The 23,340-nt window shown below is 39.5% G+C and overlaps 1 protein-coding gene across 1 annotated transcript in view; it reads left to right on the top strand.

The window, feature by feature from the left end:
• Nucleotides 1-23,340, top strand: part of KCND2 (potassium voltage-gated channel subfamily D member 2) — a 286,011-nt gene that overhangs the window by 245,526 nt on the left and 17,145 nt on the right. The window contains exon 3 of the mRNA XM_064446725.1: nt 20,468-20,630. Within this exon, the coding sequence (XP_064302795.1) occupies nt 20,468-20,630 (163 nt within the window). The remainder of the gene's footprint in view (nt 1-20,467; nt 20,631-23,340) is intronic.

The following is a 23,340-nucleotide window of genomic DNA, read 5'->3' as shown; positions in this document are numbered from 1 at the left end:
TCACACTGCTCATGCCCTTTCCAGTCAAATTCCAAATATATCCAAGGGCAGAGACTCCACAGCCTAGACATCTTGTTGGCCCTCTGACAGTTTACTAATGTATCCCTTGCGCCAGGAAGTCCAAACTCAGACGCAGTACACCAAAGGCAATCTCACAATTGCTGAATAGAGGTCTATAATAACTTTACTTCTCCTGGTGGCTAAACTCCTGGTAATGGAGCTCTACATGTGGTTAGGAAGAGCATACTGCTGACCCATGTTTGGCTTGCATACCAAGACATGCAAGGGTCTTCCCTGGAAAGGCTCAGTCCCATACCCAGCAGCAGGCTCTTGTTTTCCTTAGCATTCCCTCTTCTGCCAAAGTGTCTGTTTCACAGAGTGAAATAGAGGGAGTTTGGTACCACATTCATATTGCCTGTTGTAAGGCCTCATTCAGGTGCTGTCAGGTGGGTTGTTTCCATTCACTTTACATGCCACAGTGGACAGCATGAATGTGTCCTAAAGTCGCATGCTCCATTTCACACAGTAAGTCACTGGTAGAGGATGGAGTAGCACTCTGTCCTTTCCCTTACCCCATTATTTCTCTTCAGTTTGGTATTTTATACAACTTTTTGATGGAAATGCTGCCTGTATTTGCCAGGCTGAAGACACATTACCAATGTGCCTGTACCCAAGGGATACTCAAACCAATGCAACTGGCAGCCTCACCTGCAGAGAGTTCTGGTTTGCAAATACTGAAGGCCCCAGCAGTCATTGTGCCACTCCTTACATCAACATGGGCAGCACATCTGTATTCCTACTGGATATGACAAAAGTCACTGAAGAGCTCCAGGAGCCTCATTTGGTGTCTTTCAGCACACATCATAGTTTTTCATTTTTCTGGGCCTGGCTCTGGATCCTTTTTATAAAAGAAGTAGCAGTTACAGAGACAGGTTTCTCAGATCGTGAAAGAAATCGCGCTGCATAATATTTTCAGCCTAGAATAATTGTTCCAAATGCTCGAGAAGTGGCACTGTTTTTCACTGAAGTATTGTTTGCTGGAGGAAATCATTTGACCTGAGCACTGACGAGCATACAGGCTGCTCTTGTAAGTGAAGCAGTGCTTTATGTTTTATTCTCTTTTAAATATTTTGTCAAGTAGAGGAATAAGAAGAAAGTACTTCAATCTCTGGACAACACTTTACTGACTTATAATTTTCTGTTGTCTTTGCTAACATAAACTTGCAGAAACATTATTTTTTCTGCCTCTGTAAGCAATCCAGTCCTAGATTTAGCTGCTTTGTGTGGGTTGTGGTTTTTTATTCAGGCTAATGGGGATTAGAGACCTATGAAATGCCCAGTAAGATACCTCATAGTAAAGAGTTTCCAGTCTGGTGTGTTAAATAGGTTCGAACAGTTTCTCTATAATATTTAGCACATACTAATATAAAACTTGAGCATAATCTGATTTACAGATAATCCTTTAGAGTAGTATCATAAAAATGTATGAGCATATAAAATGAAAAGGAAAGGGAGAAGAGCATGTGTATCTTAATAGACCGAGTACACGAAATATTGAAGTATATATTCCATTGCTTAAGGCAGAGTAATAATAAAAATTGCAATAAAAAAGAAGTAGAATATCTCTAGACTAGAAATGACCTGTCAACCTCAACTGTAAACCAAAAAGTCAGAACTATCATTTCTAACACCAGGCATTAGGTACTCCAACAACAAGTATCAGACTTTTTAATAAAAAGCAAATATATTATTTCTTAGACTCCCTAAAATTCCGGCCAAAGGTGATTCATATACATGCACTTACACATACTCAAGTATGCATGCACTGACAGGTAAACACAGTCAAATAAGGAGAAAAAAAGAACAACTGAAGTATTCTGTGCATCTCAGGGAAAAAGACAGGTTTTATTTCCTTGAATATTTACTGATCTATCGAGAAGAAATTTTTTGATCTTGACAACTGGAAAGGGAATGTGAGGAACTTCTAAAGACCACCATCATTGGTCTCTGAACATTTTGAACATTGCTTCTGAGAACATAAATGTATGGGCTGAAGGTCACCTCTTCTGCTTTTTAGCTCTTCATATTTAAGCACTTGAGTTTACCTAGGCTTTCAGGTGATGACCAGAAAGAAGTTACCCTGAAGTCTTTGGAAATGGCTCAAGTATGCATTGAGAACTGAGAGGTGTCTGTTTCAGATTCCTCAGATAGCTTTCCAAAGGGAAGTGAGGTGAATGCAGGTGAAGGTCTGTACAACCATACATCATGTGTCCCACCATTCCTACTAGAGAAAGGAGCGTTCCCATTACAAAACAACATTCTCAAAGATCATATAAGCAAAAATATGTATTTCAACTCCTATTTGGGTTTTTCTCCATTTTTGTTTCATGTCCTGTCTCTATATGCTCTGTTAAGGTTTTTGGAGCATAGGCACTGCCTTCACCTCTGTCTTATGTAGTACTTATAAGTACATATAAGTACTTATAACTACTTATAATTACATAAGTATATTAGCATTGCAACATTAATAAATCCTCATCACCAACAATAGGGAGCTTATTTGCTATCTTATTTGAAAGATTCCCAATGACAGAGGTTGGCTTTCAGACTTAAATTCACTACCACTTTTTCTGTGGTATTCATCCATTGATTCCAGTGGGGGTTCATTGGTGTAAATGAGGTTAGAATTTAGTCTACAGTATTTATGTAACACTGTTTTACAGCAAAACTTTTTGTTTCACTACTTTGAAAGTTGCCTTCATTAAAGAGCCCTATTACATGTTTCCTGTCACTTTGTTTTCAAAACTCTATTTTATAAATTATATACTTTTATGTTAGAAGTCAAAGGAGACTGTATCTCCAGAGCTTAAAGAACATTCATTACACAAACTTGTAGTTGTTGGTCATTGTGGAATTATGCTCCTAGTAAATTTCAACTCAGAAGTAGTTTCTCATGGTGCCTACAAACATTTTCTTGCATTTAAATCTGGAAAACACATGTGCAGATTGTTTTTGAAGAAAACAGGTTGTTATCAGTAGTTTTAGCCCTAATCTGCCTCCTGCCGATTTGAAGAGTATTATGGGTCTAATCCTGCTCTTGCTAATTCAGTTAATAAAATCAGACAGTACATGTAAGGGCACACATATTGCCTTTACATTGGCTTCAGCAGGGAAAATACCCCTCTCTCCTTACGCTGCTCTTGCCCTCCTCAAATGCAGCATTTTAGCAGGATCTGGAATGGGGTTTTAGGGCAGTCCTCATAGAAGAAGGACAAAAAAGATTGTGTTAGGCTTCTATGACTGCTATCCTGAGACCTGAGAGACTAGGATACCAAAAACAGCATCTATGACCATTTAACAGCAGGATTTTTACTCCAACAAGGCAAAATTATTTGTCTATAAAAGGAAGAGAGAAATACTTTAATGAAGTCTCCACTGCTAAGTGTTCTTTCTTTATGGTGCCACTCGGTCTTTGGCAAGAACTGCCCTGTAGCCCTAATGCATTTCATGCCTAACAGCTCAGTTGAGTAAAAAAGGCTAGATATAATGCAGTACATGACCTCCACAAATTCATCCCTTTTATGGGAATAGAATAAAATAAGTACCAATGTAATTATATCTGACATGTCCAAAAAATTTTTGGAAGAACAGCAGCATTTATTATACTTGTTTTACATCACATTCTGATTTATTTTTCAAATACTATGTTATATAGGTTTAGAAACTACTTAAGGTGGGGTTTTTTTAAGGATTAAGTAAATCTGCTCAATCCCTTAGCTACAAGCTAAAATGCATCAATTACTTGGACTGTCAGGAAGTTTTGATTTTCTTTAGTTTCTCCAGCACTATCTAGGACTTAGCTCTTTTACTGCAGCAAACACTTGTACAAACAGGAATTTGGCATCACTGTTTCATCCCTACTCTTTGATGAACTCTATATTTCAGGAAAACTAACCACACTGTTTTTGTCTGATTGCTCATTTTCAATAGTTGTATAATCATGATGTCAGAAGGATGGAATGGATGCAGATGAGATGAGTCACTGTCTTCCAGCCACCAGTAACCACACCCTAAAATGCGGTCCATATTGTCCACTAAGGGTCACAGACCATCCTCTCTTCAGAGCAGAAGCAGAGCCCCGCTCCCTGTGGGATACCAGCAGTACCGAGCAGCAAATGCATTGGGGGTACAGCGCCAGGTTGCTTGGCTCTTCTGCCCACCCTCTGAGCTGATGAGATGGAACCTGTCCTGCTCTGGGGCCTCTGACAGCACCGCACTGAGCTAAAGCTGATAAACCGCTTGAAAAGGTGACCGACACATCTACTTGGTGCCTCCACCTAACCCTTATAGAACTGAATCACCGAGCGGGAGGACCACACATGTGGCTGACCTCATAGACATGTCTATAATAATTCCTGAGGAACCATGTCCCTAGGCAATTCTTTCTTCTCTTCCCTTATGCCCTTTGTTCTTCACTCTTTGTGAGGTTATCCTCGCCCTATGCATATGGTGACACACAGATTTATATGAAGGCAGGATCCCAAAGCCTGTAGGTCACGAACCTACAAAGTGAAATTTGAGGTTGAATGACTGGACAGTAGTTCCTATGACTGAAAGGATCAGAGATTACCAGGCAGATGGAACATTCTTAGGCTGGGGAGAGGAGAGGAAAAGCAAAGTGGAGTAATGTGAAATCGGAAAAAATACTGCTCGGCTCAGCTGTGTTCTGATTATTGGCACAGACGGGAATTGCTCTTTATTCCCTAAGAAGCTTCCATTACTTTGGACTTCTATTTTCTTTCTTGTGAGAGTTGACTCCTGTGAATTTTTTCTCCATTCCTTCCCACTCCTTCTGAACAGGAACAGGCCAGTGATATACCTGCATGCCTACTTATTAAAGACATAACATTGGTAATAGAAAGTAGAGATCTTCTAGCTCCTATGGCAAACGCATTTAGTGGTTAATACTAATGAGCACATTAAAGAAAGAAAAGTCTGGAAAGAGGCTTGAATTGTTATCTGACATATGAGCTTTTAATAGCAAACAGCGTAAAAAGAAAGGAAAACTCTCCTAATATTTACAACGAAAATTTGCCCTACTTTGAAAGCAATGAAAAATTATTTAGTGGCTTTTTAGCTGCCTAACATCCAGAACCGATCTATGCTTTCCAGCACAAGTAACTCTGAGATCTCACAGTCTGTTTACCAGCAGGGTGAAGGATGGTCTAAAATGCACCAGAGGAAAAGCCAGCAAATACGACAAGAATCACGGTAATAAGACCACAGGATTATTCAGTCTCAGATGCTTGAAGTATTTTTACTCTTTCTATGAAAATTATTAATTGTTCAGTTTTTGTAGTGCTAGAAGGAATCCTAAGTACGGAAAATAAAAAGATGTGAATGGTGTGGCCCACTGCTGTGCGTTTTTGCTGTGGCAGTGGAGTAGATCCATGCTCTGCCTACCTTCCCCCTTATTCCCAGCTGGCTCTAAGCAAACTCTTCCCATAAAAGGGTGTGCAGCTGCAGCTGTGGGGGAAAGCAGGGTACTGAAAAGAGAGACACAGCAGGAATCCAAGGAGAACGTCTGGTGTGGTATCAGGTGGAGTTAAGCAGGGTGGCAGGGACCAGTACAAATGTGAGAGTAGAGTGTATTCTGAAAATGGACGGGAGAAAATGGGGAATTCTCTTGCAGAAGATAAATTAATAGGAATTATGCAAATTACTTCATTAAATAATGTGCCTTATCATCACAAGAAATAGCATTAACACCAGCACTGATGGGGTCTCCTCTGCAATTAGGTATAGGTTGCGAACCAAATTGCAAACAGATACTTACAGCTGAGAGCAAGTACTCATAAAAGAAGATCTACTGAAGTAAGTGAAACTGTTGTTGCAAGTGGAGAGGCCAGAATCTGGTCCTCATCAGAAGTTTTACTTCACTTGAAAATATTACTTTTGAAAAAAATTACCCTTGAAAAAAATTGAATATCTCTGATTTTCAGGCTACAATGACCCAGTGCATTAAATCTCTGGGCTAAGAGTCAGTTTAAGAGTCCTTGCAATCATAAGACACCAACTCCCATCTCCCACAGGAGAGCAGAATTCACTTCTGGAGATGTGTGTGCGCAACGTGACACAACGTCCATAGCAGTGACATGCAGCCATACCTGTCACTCCTCTGCCTCTTGTACCATGTAAGAGCTCAAGGCCAGCAGGTCATTTCTTCACACATTCCCTAGACACACAACTTCTGTGTAGAGCTGAAAATCAGTAGGGATCCAGGAGGCAATTGTCAGGCAGTCCCAGCCCAGTTCATGCAGAAGCAGTGCTCTGAGGTATATAATCTTTTTGCACCAGGACTGCAGCATTGACTCTCTTCTCCCAGGATGCCAGCTCCATCGCAAAGCTTTGCAGTTATAATGCAGGCACAAAGAAGAAAGTACCAATAATAAGGAAGTCAAGGAGAAAAGGAAGAAAATCAGTGTTCAACACACTGAAAACAACAAACCTGACAGCAGAAAAGGATGGAAGACTTGCTATATAAAGGTCTCTAAAACGAGATTTATACTCAGTGAGAAGCAAAACTAATTGAAAATGCATAAAAAGGAGAGGGTTTGGCAGTCCTCATTAAATTGTGCCTGTTGTTGTAGATATAAAAGAAGCTCAGTTTGAACAAAAAGGTTGAGTAGAAATTTAAAATCCAAGGACAAAATTTTCGGTGAATGGCACAGGCAACATTAAGCATGAGCGTTGTCAGATATTGGTTGGAGTTCCTGATTGATTTTGACAAACAGAAAGATAAATACATCGAATATAGTTATACTTGAAGTGAAGACAGGTAGAGACTGTTAGATTGTTCTTTGACGCAGTTGTGGACCTTGAGGTCAAGCTGGAGACAGTGGCTCAGGAAATAATCTTTCACCTATGGTCAGAGTGCTGGTCAGGAGGAGCTTTACTTGTTTACATTAAGGGGTCCAAAAATACAGCCTGCAAGGCCAAGATAAATTATCTGCAATACATTGCTTTTATAGTCTTTTCAGTTAACAGTGTGATTCTAAAGGTTCACAGTAGGTCAAAGAAAGCTGGTGTGTGGTTCAAAATGTTCACGAATCACTGGTTTGGGGAATTCACTGCTTGGTGGATAAGCAGAAGGAGCTCTTATTTGCAGCACAGAAATCATTACTGAAAAGGCAACTTTTACAGTGCTTCCGTGCAGATGTCTGACATAGCACAGCATTTCTCTGAGCATGACACACAACCTTTGGAAGGGGAAAGAATTACAGCGGAGGCATAATATTAATGATTCAGAAAGTCTCGTGTCACAACCCTGAGCACTGCAGTATCTAATTATTAGGCATAACGATTTGCACACAGGCTGTGCCAAATAATGATGGGAGAATTAGACACCTAAAAATGGAGTCTGCCCTCTGGGGAAGGTCAGTGTAAGCCAATTGGTGGGAAAAAAAGCCGAAGTAGTGCTGTGGGACTGAATTCCTATTCCCTCAAAAAATCCAGATCCATGCTATGAGGAGGGCTACATCCTCCAGATATACTTACTGAGCCATCATCTTAAGTGAAACAAGTTTGTCTTTCAAAACCTGAAGAGGGGAGAGAATAGGATAAGGCTTTTCTTCCAAAGGGCAAGGAAGGAAACACAGGTGCTGTCTCTGAATTCCAGCCTTGAAGTTTAGTGCAGTGAGACCAACTGTCGGAGAGCCGGGATCAAACAGATTTTCTGCATGAGGGATTTGAGCCTCCGTGAAAGCTCCAGTCTCCAAAACCTTTACTCACCATTGGCAGGTATTTTGTCTATGTCATAATCTGAAAATGAAAATTAACTAGTTAAAAAAATTACAAGACTCCTTGTAGCTGTAGTTTGATTGTTCACTTAAAACGGTACCAAATTTCAGGCTTGGATTGGTGAATATTTAAACATTTTATGAAACACAGGCTGCACAGCAAGAGATTGAGAAAATCCCTTTCCAGCATTCCTTATAGCATGATTTCTTGAGTACTTGTGTGGAGTGTATACTCATATCTCTCTGGGCAGAGAATTCTCACATGACCTTCCAAAAGCCTTGCTTTTATCGTTGGGTGTCTGGCAAATTTCCTAAAAAGCTCCAGACTTTTTAATGAATGCTGAAACTTTACAGAGTTTACATTTTAAAATGTGATGGAAAGGATGTGTAGTGGCCCAGAAGATCCATTCCTGAGCCATCCATGAGAAAATTCAAGTATTAAGACTGATCTCTAAAAAGTTTGATTTTCAAAGGGCTCTGGCACATTTTTTAACAATTAAGAAAACACAAGGAAAATTTATTTCTTTACTACCTGTGAAAAGAACGGTAATTGTCAGCATTATGAAGCATTATGCCTGAATGACTGAGAGGATTGGTAGTGAGATACAGAACCTTTCAGTTATGGGACATGAATTCAAATAGGAATGGGGTAGTAGTGACAGAAAGTCATTACCATGTCATTGCAGTTTGCTAACGTTTAGAGATTCATTGGTGGCTTGAGTCCAATTAAGAGCACTTGAGAGGTCACATTACAAAATGCATTATCAAAACTGGCAGAGGTAGGCAAACTCATTTCTACTCTTTGTAACATGCCTCCATTCCATATCCAAAGTTATCCATTCAAAGTCATGTCAAGACTCAAAGCTGGTGTGGTGAAGCATTCAAAGTCCACACTGCATAATCTGATGAAGAGAGGACTTTAGTCTCCTGACCATTGATCCAATTCTTCTCATGTAATAATTGCAAATTACCCTATTTAAAGTATATAAACTATGTAATGCCAAGCTTTTACGGCCTGCAGAGGCAGCGCCTGGCAGCTGGGAGGGTGAGGGTTAAGCTGCCCCTGGGCAGAGCCGCTCACACAGGTTTTTGGTTCCTTTGCAAGAAAGGGGATATAACTACGCTCAGCCAAAACGAATTACTCTGCCAGGAAACTTTAAGAGGATTGAATGCTATAGCATCCCCTCCTTCTTTCAAGGTTTGGGGTGATTTAGCACTGATGGAAAGCTGAGTTGTGAGGAGCCTTGACTGAACTCAGGAAAGGCTTTTGTTTTGCTAGGCTTGAAGTACGTGAATTGTTTCATTTTTCCTGGACTTATCTGAGCAAGCTCAGAAATCCCTGAAAACTGGAAAAAAGTAAAAAAGACAATTAGGCCAAGGGTAAAAACAGCAAATAATCCATTGCAGCTAGTAACTTCAGCTGATGTGATTTCTCAAATATATTCTAAATAGAAAGGCATGAAAAATGTCATTAAAGAGGAAAAAGCTGAATTTCTGAGACAAAATAACAGTAGATGTTCTCAAAAAAATTACTCTCTGGACTACTAGCTAGAAAGAGACACTAAGATCATGGACTGTGATCAGTCTTCTCGTGCACAAAAGTTGTACAAAAGTATTATTATTACCTTAAAGGGAAAGTTCTTAGCCTTCTCTAAGTGTACATATATATAAAATATATGTGCGTGTGCACACGCATGTATGAAAATATACTAGAGTAGTTTTTACTCTTGGTTTAACAGATTTAGAGTTAGCATTAGAGAAAAATTAACTGAAGTATTCAATATTTGGCAGAGATCCCTAGAGAGTTAGGCCACTAGCAGTGACACAAGCTATTTTGTGTTTTTCAGCTTTGCATGAAGGAATATAAAAATAATGCTGGTCCTTCGGTGGTTGTGTAGGCAAGCAGAAAATTTGCTTGGCCTAATTGGCCAGTGCTGAATGTGACACAATAGCCTATTTTCAAATGAGGTGAAAATATTTGAAACAAAACAAGTAATAATGAGAAAGTTGGGAGGATGAGGGATTCTGATTATTTTTAAAGAGAAGGATATAATTCCGTTTATTATTTCAAGAACATTTTTTGAATATTTTTACTGTCAGTATTTTAACACATGAAACTCCAGTGTTATCTAATAAGACTAAACATGTGGAAGAAAAACCAGAATGGTTTTAAGTTAGAATGTGTGCCAAAGGGTGAAGATAAATTGGTACTGCAGATTGGGTACTTTGCTTAGTTCTTTGCTGAAAAGAAGCAGAAAAAGGAGTTCCAAATTTGCTGAGAATCATCCCTAGATCTTGATCTGCCCATTAGAGTGCTGAACAGCACTAAAGCCAGCAGTGGCCAAAACCTCTGTCAGTCAGAGTTTTACTTGAACATGGGAGCAGCTGGATTTGATTCCCAAGTGAAATCAGCTCACTGAGCTCCATGCTGTGCCCGGTAGCTGTCACAGAAAAGGCACGGCTGTCCTTGCAAACTTCCACAGTGCTTTTCTAGTGTTAATGTGATTTATACTTGGAGCAGTTTGACCTGATGGCTAATATATACTCAAGAGAAATTTAGGAATGGATTGGCAAATCAATGCTTTGTTTTGACTTTGCTGCTATTTAGCTCATGTATTTCAACTAAAAGAAAATCTGTAGTAGAAATTAATTACATAAAATTTTCAGCAATATTTCTGGGATGAACACTGGACCCAGAATGTACCTAATCACACCGCTAATAGGAAAATTCTCCCCTCCACTGAAGTAAGGTGGCACATCAAAACAGAGCTCTGCTCTTCAGAAATATGCATTTGAATCTGCACCAAAATCTCTGCTTCACACCTCAATCCTAATTTTAGTCGCAATGCCAAAAAGTTCTACTAAACCGTGTGTTCCTAGAAGAATGCAGAAATGTGTGGATTTGTTGTCTTCCACATGCTCCTGAGGTGCCTGGGGAACGGAGAGAATCCGTGAACCAAGGCCAGGTGGGGGAGATGAATGATATTTAGCAGCTGCCTTTGGGATTGTTTCTCAGGAAGGATGTGTCAAACCCTGGTCCATCCTGCTGGGAATCAATGGAGCCTGCAGCTGGACTCTCTTTTCAGCCAACCTTGGCATAGTCAATAAATCTCACATTGCTCTCATTTACTACCTGTACTATGGGTTCTTTACTAGTCACTTCTTTACTATTCAGTCTTTACTAGACACTGTGGCCAGACCCTCACCTGAAGGCATTGCCCATCTTTCACCCCTAACCTTTAATGTGAAGAGTGGCTAGAGATGGTGGTACTTTTGAAGGTGGGGCCTTTTATATGCTGATGTTCACGTTGCTTCCAGTTAATGTCTCAGGTAGGAACTGCTAGAAATTCTTTATACTCTATTGTATTTGTATCAATTTATTTAAAATGCTGAGCATTTGGGATTGGTATGCATTCATCCTGGTTCCTATTTCTCCATTTCTCCATGATATATAAAACACTCTCTCTTAACTTTGCATTCTTTTTAGTCCAGTTCACCCAATAAAGGATTTTCTGAAAGAACAAAGGAAAAAAAAGGAAAGAACAACTAACAATTTGTATTCACAGGACAAAGAAAGATGCATTTCTTTTAGCGTATATGTTGGTACAAATATAGGAGTGCATTTTCTTTCTCTGATTAGTACAGGTGCTGGGTGAGCTATGCCATTTCAACAATTATTTTGCAAGGATTATGTCATGACAGTCATCAAACCCCATGCTGTGCTGAAGCTTAACAGCTCCTTTTCCTCTGTCAGTGACAGAGATCTGGGAAGTAAGGCAAATTCTACCAGCTCCCACCAATAAAGATTTGGACAGAGTAATAACAAGGGTGAGAAATCACATCATAACATTGTGAATAACAATGACTCGCTGTCCCAGTTGGCACCAGAAAAAATAAGCTATTCTGTACTTGTCCATACCTTTTATTTGAAAACTGTGAGCGGTTCTGATCCTGTTTTCTTGTAAATAGCATAAAAGAATTGGAGAAGATTCAGAAAAGGGCAAAAAGTATGATCAAATTTAGGGAGTAGATTCTGTATGAGCTGAGTAGAACTTGTCAGGCTAGAAAAGACATAAGGTAAATAGGTATAAAAACACAAGTAGCTGGAGGAGGGTGGTTACAGATCATGCACCAACTGCTTTTGGGAATACAAGGACCTGGCTGGGGGCATCATATGAAGCAAGGAACTGCAGCCAGAACAGTCAAAAGGACACTGCCCGAGGAACTGCCAAACAGTGTTGTGAATGCCAAAAATGCACATGGATTTAAGGGGACAAAATAGAGCCTGTGGAAGTGCAATCCACTAAGGATCACTAACTATAAAGAAATTATAGCTCCAGTACTTCTTGAGTTATTTGTAAGTGGTTGGAGGATGGAAGAGCATTCAAGGATATTATCATGTGTATTTAGCCTACTCTTTTTCCCTATATGTTTGTTTGCTTCACATCAAATTCTGGAGACTGAATACTAGGTTAGGTGAAGCTTTGGTTTGACCTATCACTGGTATTCTTTTGTTCATTTCTAAGCCTTGAAAGAGCTGGTCAGTTCATCCTATATATGTGCTTGTGTGGGGGCATGCACTGACAAAAGAACTGCTGAAAAATTAGGTCCTGACTAAATAAGTAATACAAGTCATCAATTTTTAGGAGTGAAGATCTTGGAACACTTTCTCCTAGGGAAGTGAGTCAGAATTGCAGGAGGAAAGATCAAATTGTCTCTTTTTTTTTTTCAAGTCACTGTTGGCTTCACACAAAATAGTATGAAGAAAGGGAATGTCCACATCAGGCCCCAGAAAATGCCAAGTTCTGAGTGACAGAGGAAAAGTGTATTCTTCCTGTAATAATTTGTACCATCTTATAAGTAATCATCTAGCCAAGCATTTATTCTCTGCTTATCACCATGGTATCTTAAAGACTTGAAATTCTGAAGTAATACAACAAAGTAATAAATTAATTCTATTTTAATTACATATAGTATTCTTAGGACTAAAGATGATTTTAGGAAATGAAGACATTTTTACTTACCTTTGCCTCATTTTTTCCAAATCCAGCCCTGCATCATTTCAAATTCACATACAGTGGTGTTTTAAAAATAGAATTAGTTCCTAAACAGCAACTTAGATACTTTTCAAATTGTAAATGTACAGGTTGAATCCTTAAGGCAACACAGTTGAAATGCTTATTTGAAATTCCACTTAAACTTATTACCAGTAGCAACTTAAATTTTCTGTTGTTGGATGTAATGCTGAAATAAATGACTAATTAGTGTCAACTTGCCAGCATTTAGCCACCAAGCATCTTGTGAAGCTCTAGGGAACAGCTTTATAACAATTTACAGCACCCTCCTTAGACAAGGACACCATTTTGCAATTGTCAGATATAATTTGACATCTCTATAATATTGCTTTATGTGTAGCACTTCCTTTTCTACTCTCAAAATGGATAGTTTATATTCTTCACTGATGGTCTTTTTTTAGCTGGCCTCGAAGTTAAAGTGGTTAGCTGATATTTGCTCCCTTGCAGCATATCTGCTTAGTCTAAGGACTAGCCTTATTGCAAAGGGAATTGAGATCAGGCAGTTCACACGTGTGATAGCACAATGGCAGGGCTTAACCAGTCACTACCTCTTTCTGGAGTGTGTGGCAGTCCAGCTGATGAATTTTATTGCTGATCTAGAGTCCTCCATTCTGTACTAAGCATAAAACCCCACCAAATACACAGTAGGTCTCTCACCAGGTAAGCAGCTCTGTCACAGAAGCTGGTGCTGGAAGCCTCAATTCTGAGGTGCTCCATAATGGGCCATGATGTTATTTTGCTAAAAACAAAAGCCAAAAAGGGGTTTGGAAGTGCAAGCCAATGCATGCCTTTGTATGCAGAGACCCTCAGCAGCAATTGTCATGGTCTCAGTGTCACCCTTCAGCAGGAGAGGGCTTGGGCGCTGGCAGGAGCCACGCAGGGTGAGGGCAGCTGCACTTGGTGCCGAAGCCTGCTAGCATGTGAAAGGTTGCACAAAGCTCCCTTTGCCTGCAAAAATATAAAAAAAATGCATATTTTCATCTATGACTGTGGATCATGGCCAGTGCATTGTGAGAACCACCATGATTTAGGTGACACTAGGAAAGGCAGCTTGCAACTTTTGCATCAAGAATAGTTTTTCTGCTATGGTTCTTTTCTTAGTCATCAAAAGTATCTGATCCATTAAGAAATATTCTCTTTTTCCTAAAAACAAATGTGCTTATTTTTACCCCTGAAATCGGGGGAGGGGGGAACCCAAAACAAAATGCAACCTCAGTAGTATGTCTTTGAAGCTGTAATGCAACCGTTAGGAGTCAGCTGAGCTGTAGATCTGGTGGTTTAAATATCTCCCATACAACATGAACCAGACATCCTACTTCTGCGATGCTTTGCAGCACCTCAGGAACAGTCAGGATATTAGGTTTTCCTATGGAGTGAGGGAGGGATGACAAAAAAAGATTTTTTTGGATTTAACGTTTTATGGTAAATGAAAGCAGAAGGAATTTGGCTATCTGGAGACCTGTCTTGACTGCAAGAAGCAGGAGGAGTTTCCTTGGGCAAGTCTTTTAATTTGAAAAAGTTCCTTTTTTTGACCTCTAAGTACTAAAGTCCACCTTTACAAATCTGTTTAAGATTCTTAGATGAAAGTCCTGATGAACATGCAAAAAAGAAAAAAATCCCTGAATTTTATTAGAAACTTTGTATTTCAGAAACGGTAAATTCAGCCAGGTGCAGGGACAATAGTTTGACTGTCTCACACTGCAGGCTGGAAAGCCCAAGGAGCACTGCCACTCTAGAGAAGCAGATGTGGTTTTCATCATTCATGAGTGATGATTCTGGCCAGCTCTTGGAGGAACATTTGTGGACCCCAGAGGGGACCATGTCCATCACAACTGAGCAGAAGAGAGGGCTATTGCAACAGAGGGCCCTTCACAGCAGTAAAAGCAGCTGGGAAGATTATTTGCAGTTCCGTGCAGAATCTCCCTAGGCTGGAATAAAATTTGGAATAATCTATGTAATGTTCAGCAATATTTTTTATTATTGGAAATTACTTTTCCAAAATCATTAGGCTATTTTAAGATCTAGGCAAGGCTGCAGATTCATCATGATTACTGTTAGTGTCAGAGGGGCCAGGAATTGCTTTTCTTGCCTTCTTCCCTCTGCCGGTACGTAAGTGCCTGCCCGATTGGGTGGCTGGCTGCCTGATCGCGTGGGGTGATGAGCAGCTGTATAACCTTCGCTGAGGCTCTCACCAGAGCATCCTCTGGGGCTCTGCCTGCAGCTCCTGGAGAACAGGAAACGGCCATTAGGAGCGACGGGAAGCAAGAAGGCAGATGCATCGTCCCACCCAGGTGGGGAAAGCACCCACCCTGCCCAGAGCAAGCAAGCAGCTGGAGGACGGGAGGATAGACCTTGTCCTAGAAAGGCAGGGCACCATTCTGTTAATCACCTCCAGCGCAAAAAGCTTGAACTCCACCTGCATGACTTGCTAAATCCACTGGGAAATGTGATTTGTCTCCCACACATAAAAAAAATGCCTGTGCTGGCTTCTACAAAGATTGTTTAGTTTCCATGGATTTCGTACTATTTTCATTGTTCCTTGGTCATCATTTCACTTGATTTTAGATTAAATATTACCAGGTTAATTTTAATGACTTTTCATTTATTTTACAACTCCATTATTTTCTGACATTTTTTACATGTTTGAAAACAAAAATGTTACTAACTTTCCTTTTCAGCAAATAAGATGGGAGCAGACAACAGACCTCAATCAATGTAACATTTTTTAAAGAATGTAAATTAATTCGAAGGAGGTGGGAGAGGGCACATGTATTTGTAACACTCATCTAAAAATGTTTTTGTATTTGCATTTATTTTTAATGGCGTTTATGCCCTCTAGTGTCAGTAAAAGCTATTGCATCTAGGTTTTTTGAATATTGACAATTTTTTTTCCTTAACTGTTTCTGTCAGTATCAGCCTAAACTATTTGATCTTTGTAAAAATGCACATCCTGGATTTATCCCTATTATAGATTTCCTATCGTTTCAGAGTTTTGTTATAAAGGTCATTTAGAGGGGATGGTGTTTCTATCCGAAGCTATTCCAAATATGAATTTCTGGTCTGGCAAACACACACAAAAATATTGCTAGATTACAATTTCTGTGATTACTTATTTTATCCTCTAAAATACACTTATTTTTGCCTTGAAAAAAATTACTCCTGTGTTCAAACAAACAGAAGTTAAATAAGCAGCATTGTCCCGTTCATTTGTTAAGATTATTGAAGAAAAACCTTCACTACTCACAGACAATTGCCAAAAAGTATGACTCATTTCAATTATACTTCAGACCTTTGACGTATGACATATTCCATCTTAGAGCCATAAAAAAACTGTCTTCATTAGATTTAGGAATAAGATAAATAGCTGATGATGACAGAGATACAGCCTCCGTTGCCTGAGATTTCTTGAATTATGGGTATGCGACAATAGACGTATTTCACTCATCAGTTAGAAAAGCAGTATTGCTTTGGCAGGTGGATGTCCACAGGTGAGCTCTGACACGGCAATGCTTAGGTTACAAAATGTGCATTTGTAATCCCAAACACATTCATGTTCCCCAAGCTCCTAGGGCAGCTCAGCCTTTTTTGTGTGATTCAAGCTGCATTTCATGCCCCCAAATCTGTCATGCAAAGCACTAAGAAATCATGCCCATGCTACTCAGATCAGTACTCTGAAGGATCCAGGTTTTGCAAAATAAAGGAATCCACTAGCCTGCTGCCTTCTCTTGCAGTAAGGAGTCACGTGTGCAGAAGTGGCCTGTCACCTGTTGAATACAAACAACTGAGACACACACACGCCTTTAAATCCATCCATCCATCCCTGTATGGTGTCACTTAGTGGACAGATATCCACAGCCTACAAGCAGTAGTACGTCTGACTTGTCTTGACTATGTCTGTTGAAACCTAGGCATTAGTTTGATCATGTAGTTTCTGACTTGTGATTTGACAAATCTTGATTGACACATCTAGTTTGTCATAGCCTGTTCCCTTCCCTTTTTGGCTAATGAAGTAGAATGTACCTGATTGATAACAGGGATCAGTGCGACATCTCTTTTTCTTCACTCGTCCAGAGCATACAATATTGGGATGACACTTTTGACGTTACAAAATTACATTGTCAGTACAAATCATAAATGCCCAAAACCTGCCTTGCGCTTTGGCCACAACGATAGACTTATATGGAACAGACTATATTGAAACTTATAAAAAGACTGAGACTGGGGGAAAAGGCACGAAAAGGAGAATATATTTGCAGTTACAGTCTGAAGAGCAGTGAGACAAGCAGGGTAGCACTAGATAAAACCTTGAAATAGTTCCCTTTTGAAAAGTGACTCTGTGAAAATTGCTTAATAAGATTCCATATTTGTTGCGTCTCCATGACTGAAGAAATCAGATTTTCTGCAGAATTTAGAATTTGTTTAAGAGATCAAGTATAATTTTTCCACTTTGAAATACAAGCACCACAAAGCTACGCTGCCGTCTGAAAATGGTCTTATGTTCTTTTTTAGCTTGGACTTTCCAAGGAATAAAGCAGTTGCAGGTGGGGTAAAGGAAAAATTTTTCCCTTAATTTTCTGTCATCCACTTCTATCACCTCAGTGATGTATGAGGTATAACTAAAGGTAATGTTTAACCCAGCAGGAGGAACTCCATTAACAATTCTGGTCATGCCTACACTAGACTAAAATCTGTGTCACTGTCCCAAAGGAGAGGAAGGCTAACCAGGGTAAATGTACTAAAAACTCTGTTCTGTGACAAAAGTGAGCAAATGCGTTCCTTACCCTGTGCAGGAAGGCTAATTTCTTGGAAGTAATTTTTTCTGACCATAATTTTATTTAAACATCTCCAACACAGTGTTTATCAACAGGAGAAAAACTAATTATGTAAGAGTTATTAATGATGTGAAAGATATTATTAGCACTAAACAATGGACAAATAGCATTATATTTGGAAAATGTCACTGTACTACAACTTATTCAAGCTGAAATAGAAAAATAATCAGAAGCAACCTATTTTAAAATAAGCAGTATATCCATCTATGCCTCATTTGGCCTAGAAGTTAAGAAAAACATTGCAAAATACCTTCAAGTATCAAACAATCCTGATTTTTTTAATTTCATTCTGTAACACTGAAGCACTGTGAAAAGGCACCTCCTTATGTCAGTAGGTAGGTCCACACATAAATACTGAAATATTAGGGACAGATCAGCTAATAGTTCCTGTCACCACTCCTAAAGCATGAATCTGCGTTTGATTCACATAATTACAGTGTCACATTATCAACAGGATGAACTATATCCCTGAGCAACTTCTAACCAAATTAATTAGAGCCAGAAATACCTTCTGTCCACAGCAGCCATCAGTGACAATGTGAGCTTATGAAGGTTCAGCATTTGACATTTCAAGTGACAGGTATCTAAATATAGGTTCAGGAATCTAATTTGAGAGATCTGTCCCAGCAGTACTGGGTGGGTGTAATTTTTGCATTTCAAGACCTGGTTGTGTCAGATGTGTGTAAATATATATTACCTTTCAAACAGCTTTCTGTTGATAGACTTTGATTCAAGTTAAGAAAATACTTGGATTGTATCTAAAAGGATGAAGTAGTACAGTAACAAATGCTGTAAACCAGCAATGATTATCAGTGATTTGATCCTCGGACTTCTCCCCTGAGCTCACCACCCTGGCCCCATGCCCAAGGCTCACCTCACCACTACTTTAGTGTTACTTAGGTGTTGGGGATCCTATTTGTCGAAGGGTCCTTGGACAGTTGTTCACCCGCTTCCCTGCCCAAAGGAAAGAACAGCTGGGCATGCATCAATCCTGACAGCTGATAGTCAGCTCTGGCTTTAGGAAGATAAGCACCAAATGTGTTTATGTTGTGAGGTAAAAATGTTGAAGTTAAAGAAAGCATGACTCTCTAGTATTTTTCCAGTTTTATACATCTTGTAAGTAAGAACAGCTATATTAATAATTTAGAAGATGGATTCTATTACACTATGTCTTCTTATCCAATCCTGGATGTCACAAAATCAGAAACTAATAGCATTCAAGTTCTAAGCAGGTGGGCGGGTTTATTGATAGAAATATTAATGTATTTTTTCCTGTGAATATTTTACACTTGGGCATGCTTAGTAAAGCAACTAACCATTTGTTTTACACAACATAATCTTTGTCAATAGTCTAAGACATGGTCTTAGATATTATGTCTGCCTGGATGACAATTTATTTGAATATTTACATTAAAAACCTTCCTCTTACCTTAGAAAATGCAAACAATTCATCTTCATCTACAAGGTGATACATTATCTGCTTTTGACATATGCTGAACTCTCATTGCTAGAAGGTGTTCTCTAACCCCATATAGAGCCTCCATCATCTGATATCCTCATCCCTTTATCTCCTCCTTCTCATGATTAGGTGCATAATTTGGAGAATGGGACTTGAAGACTCCGCCCCATCTTATCTGTTATTTTTCCAGTTCCTGCTGAACAGACAAGTGTTATTTTCCAGATAGCATTTTCCAAACACTGCCCCTCCTGCAGTTTTATTTCTTAGGTTTTCTTGTGTTAACAATTTTTAAATTCTTTGCAATAGAGAATGTGCTATCTCTGCTCACAAGCATACTAAACTTACATGCTACAATCAATGTTTAATAATAATTTAAAATTCAGTAAAGTTAAAACCAGAATAGTACTAGAAGGTAATGTATCTCTTTATTAAACTCTGTAGTATCTAATTACATACTTGTCTATAGAACATGGCAATCTACAGAGTGCAAAGAGCTATTATCTCTTAAAAACCTGTCACTGGAGTGCCTCTTCATACTTCAGCAACACTATGTTCTTACTTGCTGGACAAAAAAATATCCAGCATCATAAAGAAAGGTGGTAGCCCCGTTCTGAGCACTGCCAGGATTTGCACCTAGAATTTGGTTGGTTGCTTTTTGTATTTGCTTCTGGCTAGACTTTAGAGGGGACCTCTGGAGGTGAGCTAGTCCTGCCTCCCACTCAAAGGCAGCCTATCAACAACAATAGCTTATGTCAGCCATGCTTTTGTCTAGCCAAGTGTTGAAAATCTCGAATGACAGAAAGTCCAAAATCTCCTGGGCAACCTGTTCCAAAAATGTGCTACCCTCCTAAATGAAAGTAGTATATCAACCTAGTGAGACAACAGATTATTCAGCTTGGCATCTAACTTACCAGGTGATCTCCCTAGGATCTTGTCAGTGGAAGGTGATGAGTTCTTCCAACAGGCACAGGGTAAGGACCTAATTTTGACACTATTTTTTTTTTTCCTTAGCAAGGTCACCTTCTCTCCATTGCAATAGAGGCAGCCTGGGAAGACTAGAGCAGGTAAAACATAGATGCCCACAGTTTGATACACAGGATACCCTACATTAGCTTGAAATTAAAATTATGCGTGCACAACACGGAGCAAGCTGTATATGTATGCATATGTGTATAGAGTATTACTTATATGCAGTTATTATTATTTGCAGAAGAAAAATCTATTGTGCAATTAATTAATTTTGAAATTCAATACTTAGAAGAGATTTTGTCTTTACTAAATGCTTTGTTTTCTTTAACCCAGGTATGGCGACATGGTGCCGAAGACAATAGCTGGCAAGATTTTTGGTTCAATTTGCTCCCTGAGTGGGGTCTTAGTTATTGCTCTGCCAGTTCCTGTAATTGTCTCCAACTTCAGCCGTATCTACCATCAGAATCAACGAGCAGACAAGCGCAGGGCACAGAAGGTGAGCTTGAAATTTTTGCTCCTTTTGTTGTTGAGCAATAGATAAAATATGACTTTTTATATGCTGTGCAACCTCAAAGTGAGTTTGGTTTCCTAGCAAAAGAGCTGCTATATGTATGTGCTACATGCCTAGCCCGTGTCCCAGATGCAAATTGCAAATACTGTGTTATTTTTAGTGAAAAAAAAAAAAAAAAGGTTCGTTTATCTTTTCTGTGAAAATGCACAGATCTATTTTTGTGGTAATTCATGCTACTTGTTAAGACTAGATCTAGTATTTTCAGGCAATAGTCCCATCCACTGAAGATTTTTCAGTGATTTTCAGGCAGACTTTCTTTCCACCAGTCTTCTGATGAAAAAACCAACCAAACAAGAAAACCCTAATAATGATTTCTAATGTCTATCCTAACAGCCTACTTCACTAATCCATGTGTTTAATTCCCAGGTTCAGTCTCTGGGGACTGTGATTATTGGGGAACTTGTCTCCTCAGCTCTAGTTTGTTTAAAAGCTTCAGAAAAAGAGCTTAATCGGGAAAAGCTGAAAGCAAAAGTCTGTTTTTCCAGCTTCCTTGATTTGCTGAGTCTCTCACTAAAATATCAACCATCTCTACAAGAAGACAGTTGCTGTCAGGAGCCTGCATGGTCAGGAGGCAGGAAGAACTATTTACCAGGAGAGATGCATCTAAGCCTGGGTAGTCACCTTCATTTCCACATCACTGTCAAACCACTAGTCCAAATCCACTTTGCCCAACCTTATAATGTTGAGCAGCTCAGAGAGCCTCCGTTGGCACCTGAAGCCCTGATAAGGGAGCCGAGATGCACTTCCTTCTGCTCCTCTGCTGGTGGCAGTCAGAAGGCGCTGGATGCAACACTAACCTTGCCAAGGCTGAGATGTCACCACTTTGGCCTCTCTTCAGAAGTTCTGCATCTCCAGTGGTCCAGAGACAGCAGGATTGCTGCCGCAGAGGCAGGCAGGCAGGCTGTGGATGGGGATTACGTACGTAAACCAGGGAACGCAGGCTGCCAAAGGCTGCATCTGCCTCATACAGGCAACAGCACCGGATTTAGAGATACAAAATATTTGTGTATTTCTTTCTCACATTTGACCAGAAAGGTTACCATTTTCACTGATCTTTACATGGAAATGAAGTAAATGTACACAGTAATACCACTCCCAGATTATCTTAAAATCAGGAGAAACTGAGGTACATGGCCAAGGAAGTCAGTCATAGGCCCAGGCTACGATATCATACCATTTCATGGGATGTCTTGGAAGAATGCTGTCAGATGAGGAAAATGTCCATAAAAGAAACTAGGTATATCACAGAAATGTCACATCTTTCTAGAAACCTGATTTCAAATATATACGGCTTCAGTGATCCAAATATCATACCCTACTTATCTACTAATTCCACCCACCCTTTTGCCATTTTGTCCCTTGTGCTAACTCCAGCTGTGCATTCTCTACTCCCACAGCTGGAACATGCAGAGAACATGTCACTTCTACACTATGTTGTTTTTGTTGAGAACTTTTCCACTTCCATTTGTGTAATGGCAGAGAAAGAACAGTATGTATCAGCCAGAACACCGTGCTTCATTACTGTGCCCCCAAGCAATGCACTAGTCATGGATAACAGATCTGCTTGATCCCAGAAATCAGTGTCTGTTCTGAGTTTTCTTAATAACTGCAGACAGAACCAGCCTTACTTCAGATAGAAACCATCTCCTACTACATGCCATGAAACAGAATTTTCTATGCCTGCTTTACGCTTGCCAGTGAAAAAGAGATATGCACTAGAAAATACATTGCAAAAATTAGATCGGCGGGCTCGCTGATATTCCCCCTAATCTCTTCCTGAATAGAAACTGCTTGAGTTAATAACTGACTTTTTCTCCTTGCAAAACAGTGAGCTTATTGTGTGTTTCAGAGGAATATGAAGTGATGAATGGCAGTCTTGCCAAGTGAGTTCCCCTGCTCCCCAGAACAACGCCAACAGTAAGGATGAGAGATTTCCTCTGACCATGTTTATGCCCTTCTTGCTTTAGAGAAAATGGCACTGAGGTCTGATTAACTTCGCACTGGATGAGTGTTTCTTTGATATCTCCTATTGCAAAGCTAATCTCTGTCAATCTAAAATGACTGAGATGTTGAACTGAATATTGTTCTGATGGACTGAAAAAAAAAAACAACAAAAAGCACTTCTTGGGCACTGTATAGGCCATATTTAGCAATCTTTAGCTATAGAGTATAGCCTTGCTTTCCACAGGAGGATTCTACTGCATTGTGTAGGAATATTCAAGGAAAAAGGTCACATTACTGAAGTTTGAAATTCCTTCTTCATTCAATACAATAGAAGCTTTACACAGATTTCTAAAATAAATGTTGCCCTAGGCACCAACTTTATTTCTATTCTCTAAGGCTGAAGAATATAAGCTTTAAAGAAGGTGCTGTTTCACAGAGCACAGCATGAACCCCTGCAGGTGATGGTACCTCCTGCTGGCTACAACAGCTTCCATCTGATTGAGAGAGCTGGATATCTGAATTGTGCAACTTCCTTTATCAATATCTCATACAGCAGTTTAATCAAGGCAGTCTTTAGAAATGGCAAAACATTTGGGCTGTAAGGAAACTCAAGAGGAAGTTCTCCATTGAAGGGCTGAAATCTAGTTCCAGGAGCACTGGCAATTTTCAGCAGAAATATTTTGTCACTTAT

The sequence above is a fragment of the Phalacrocorax carbo genome, chromosome 1 (assembly GCF_963921805.1).
Source record: "Phalacrocorax carbo chromosome 1, bPhaCar2.1, whole genome shotgun sequence".
Classification (NCBI taxonomy): Eukaryota; Metazoa; Chordata; class Aves; order Suliformes; family Phalacrocoracidae; genus Phalacrocorax; species Phalacrocorax carbo.
This window is presented reverse-complemented; position numbering and strand designations above follow the sequence as displayed.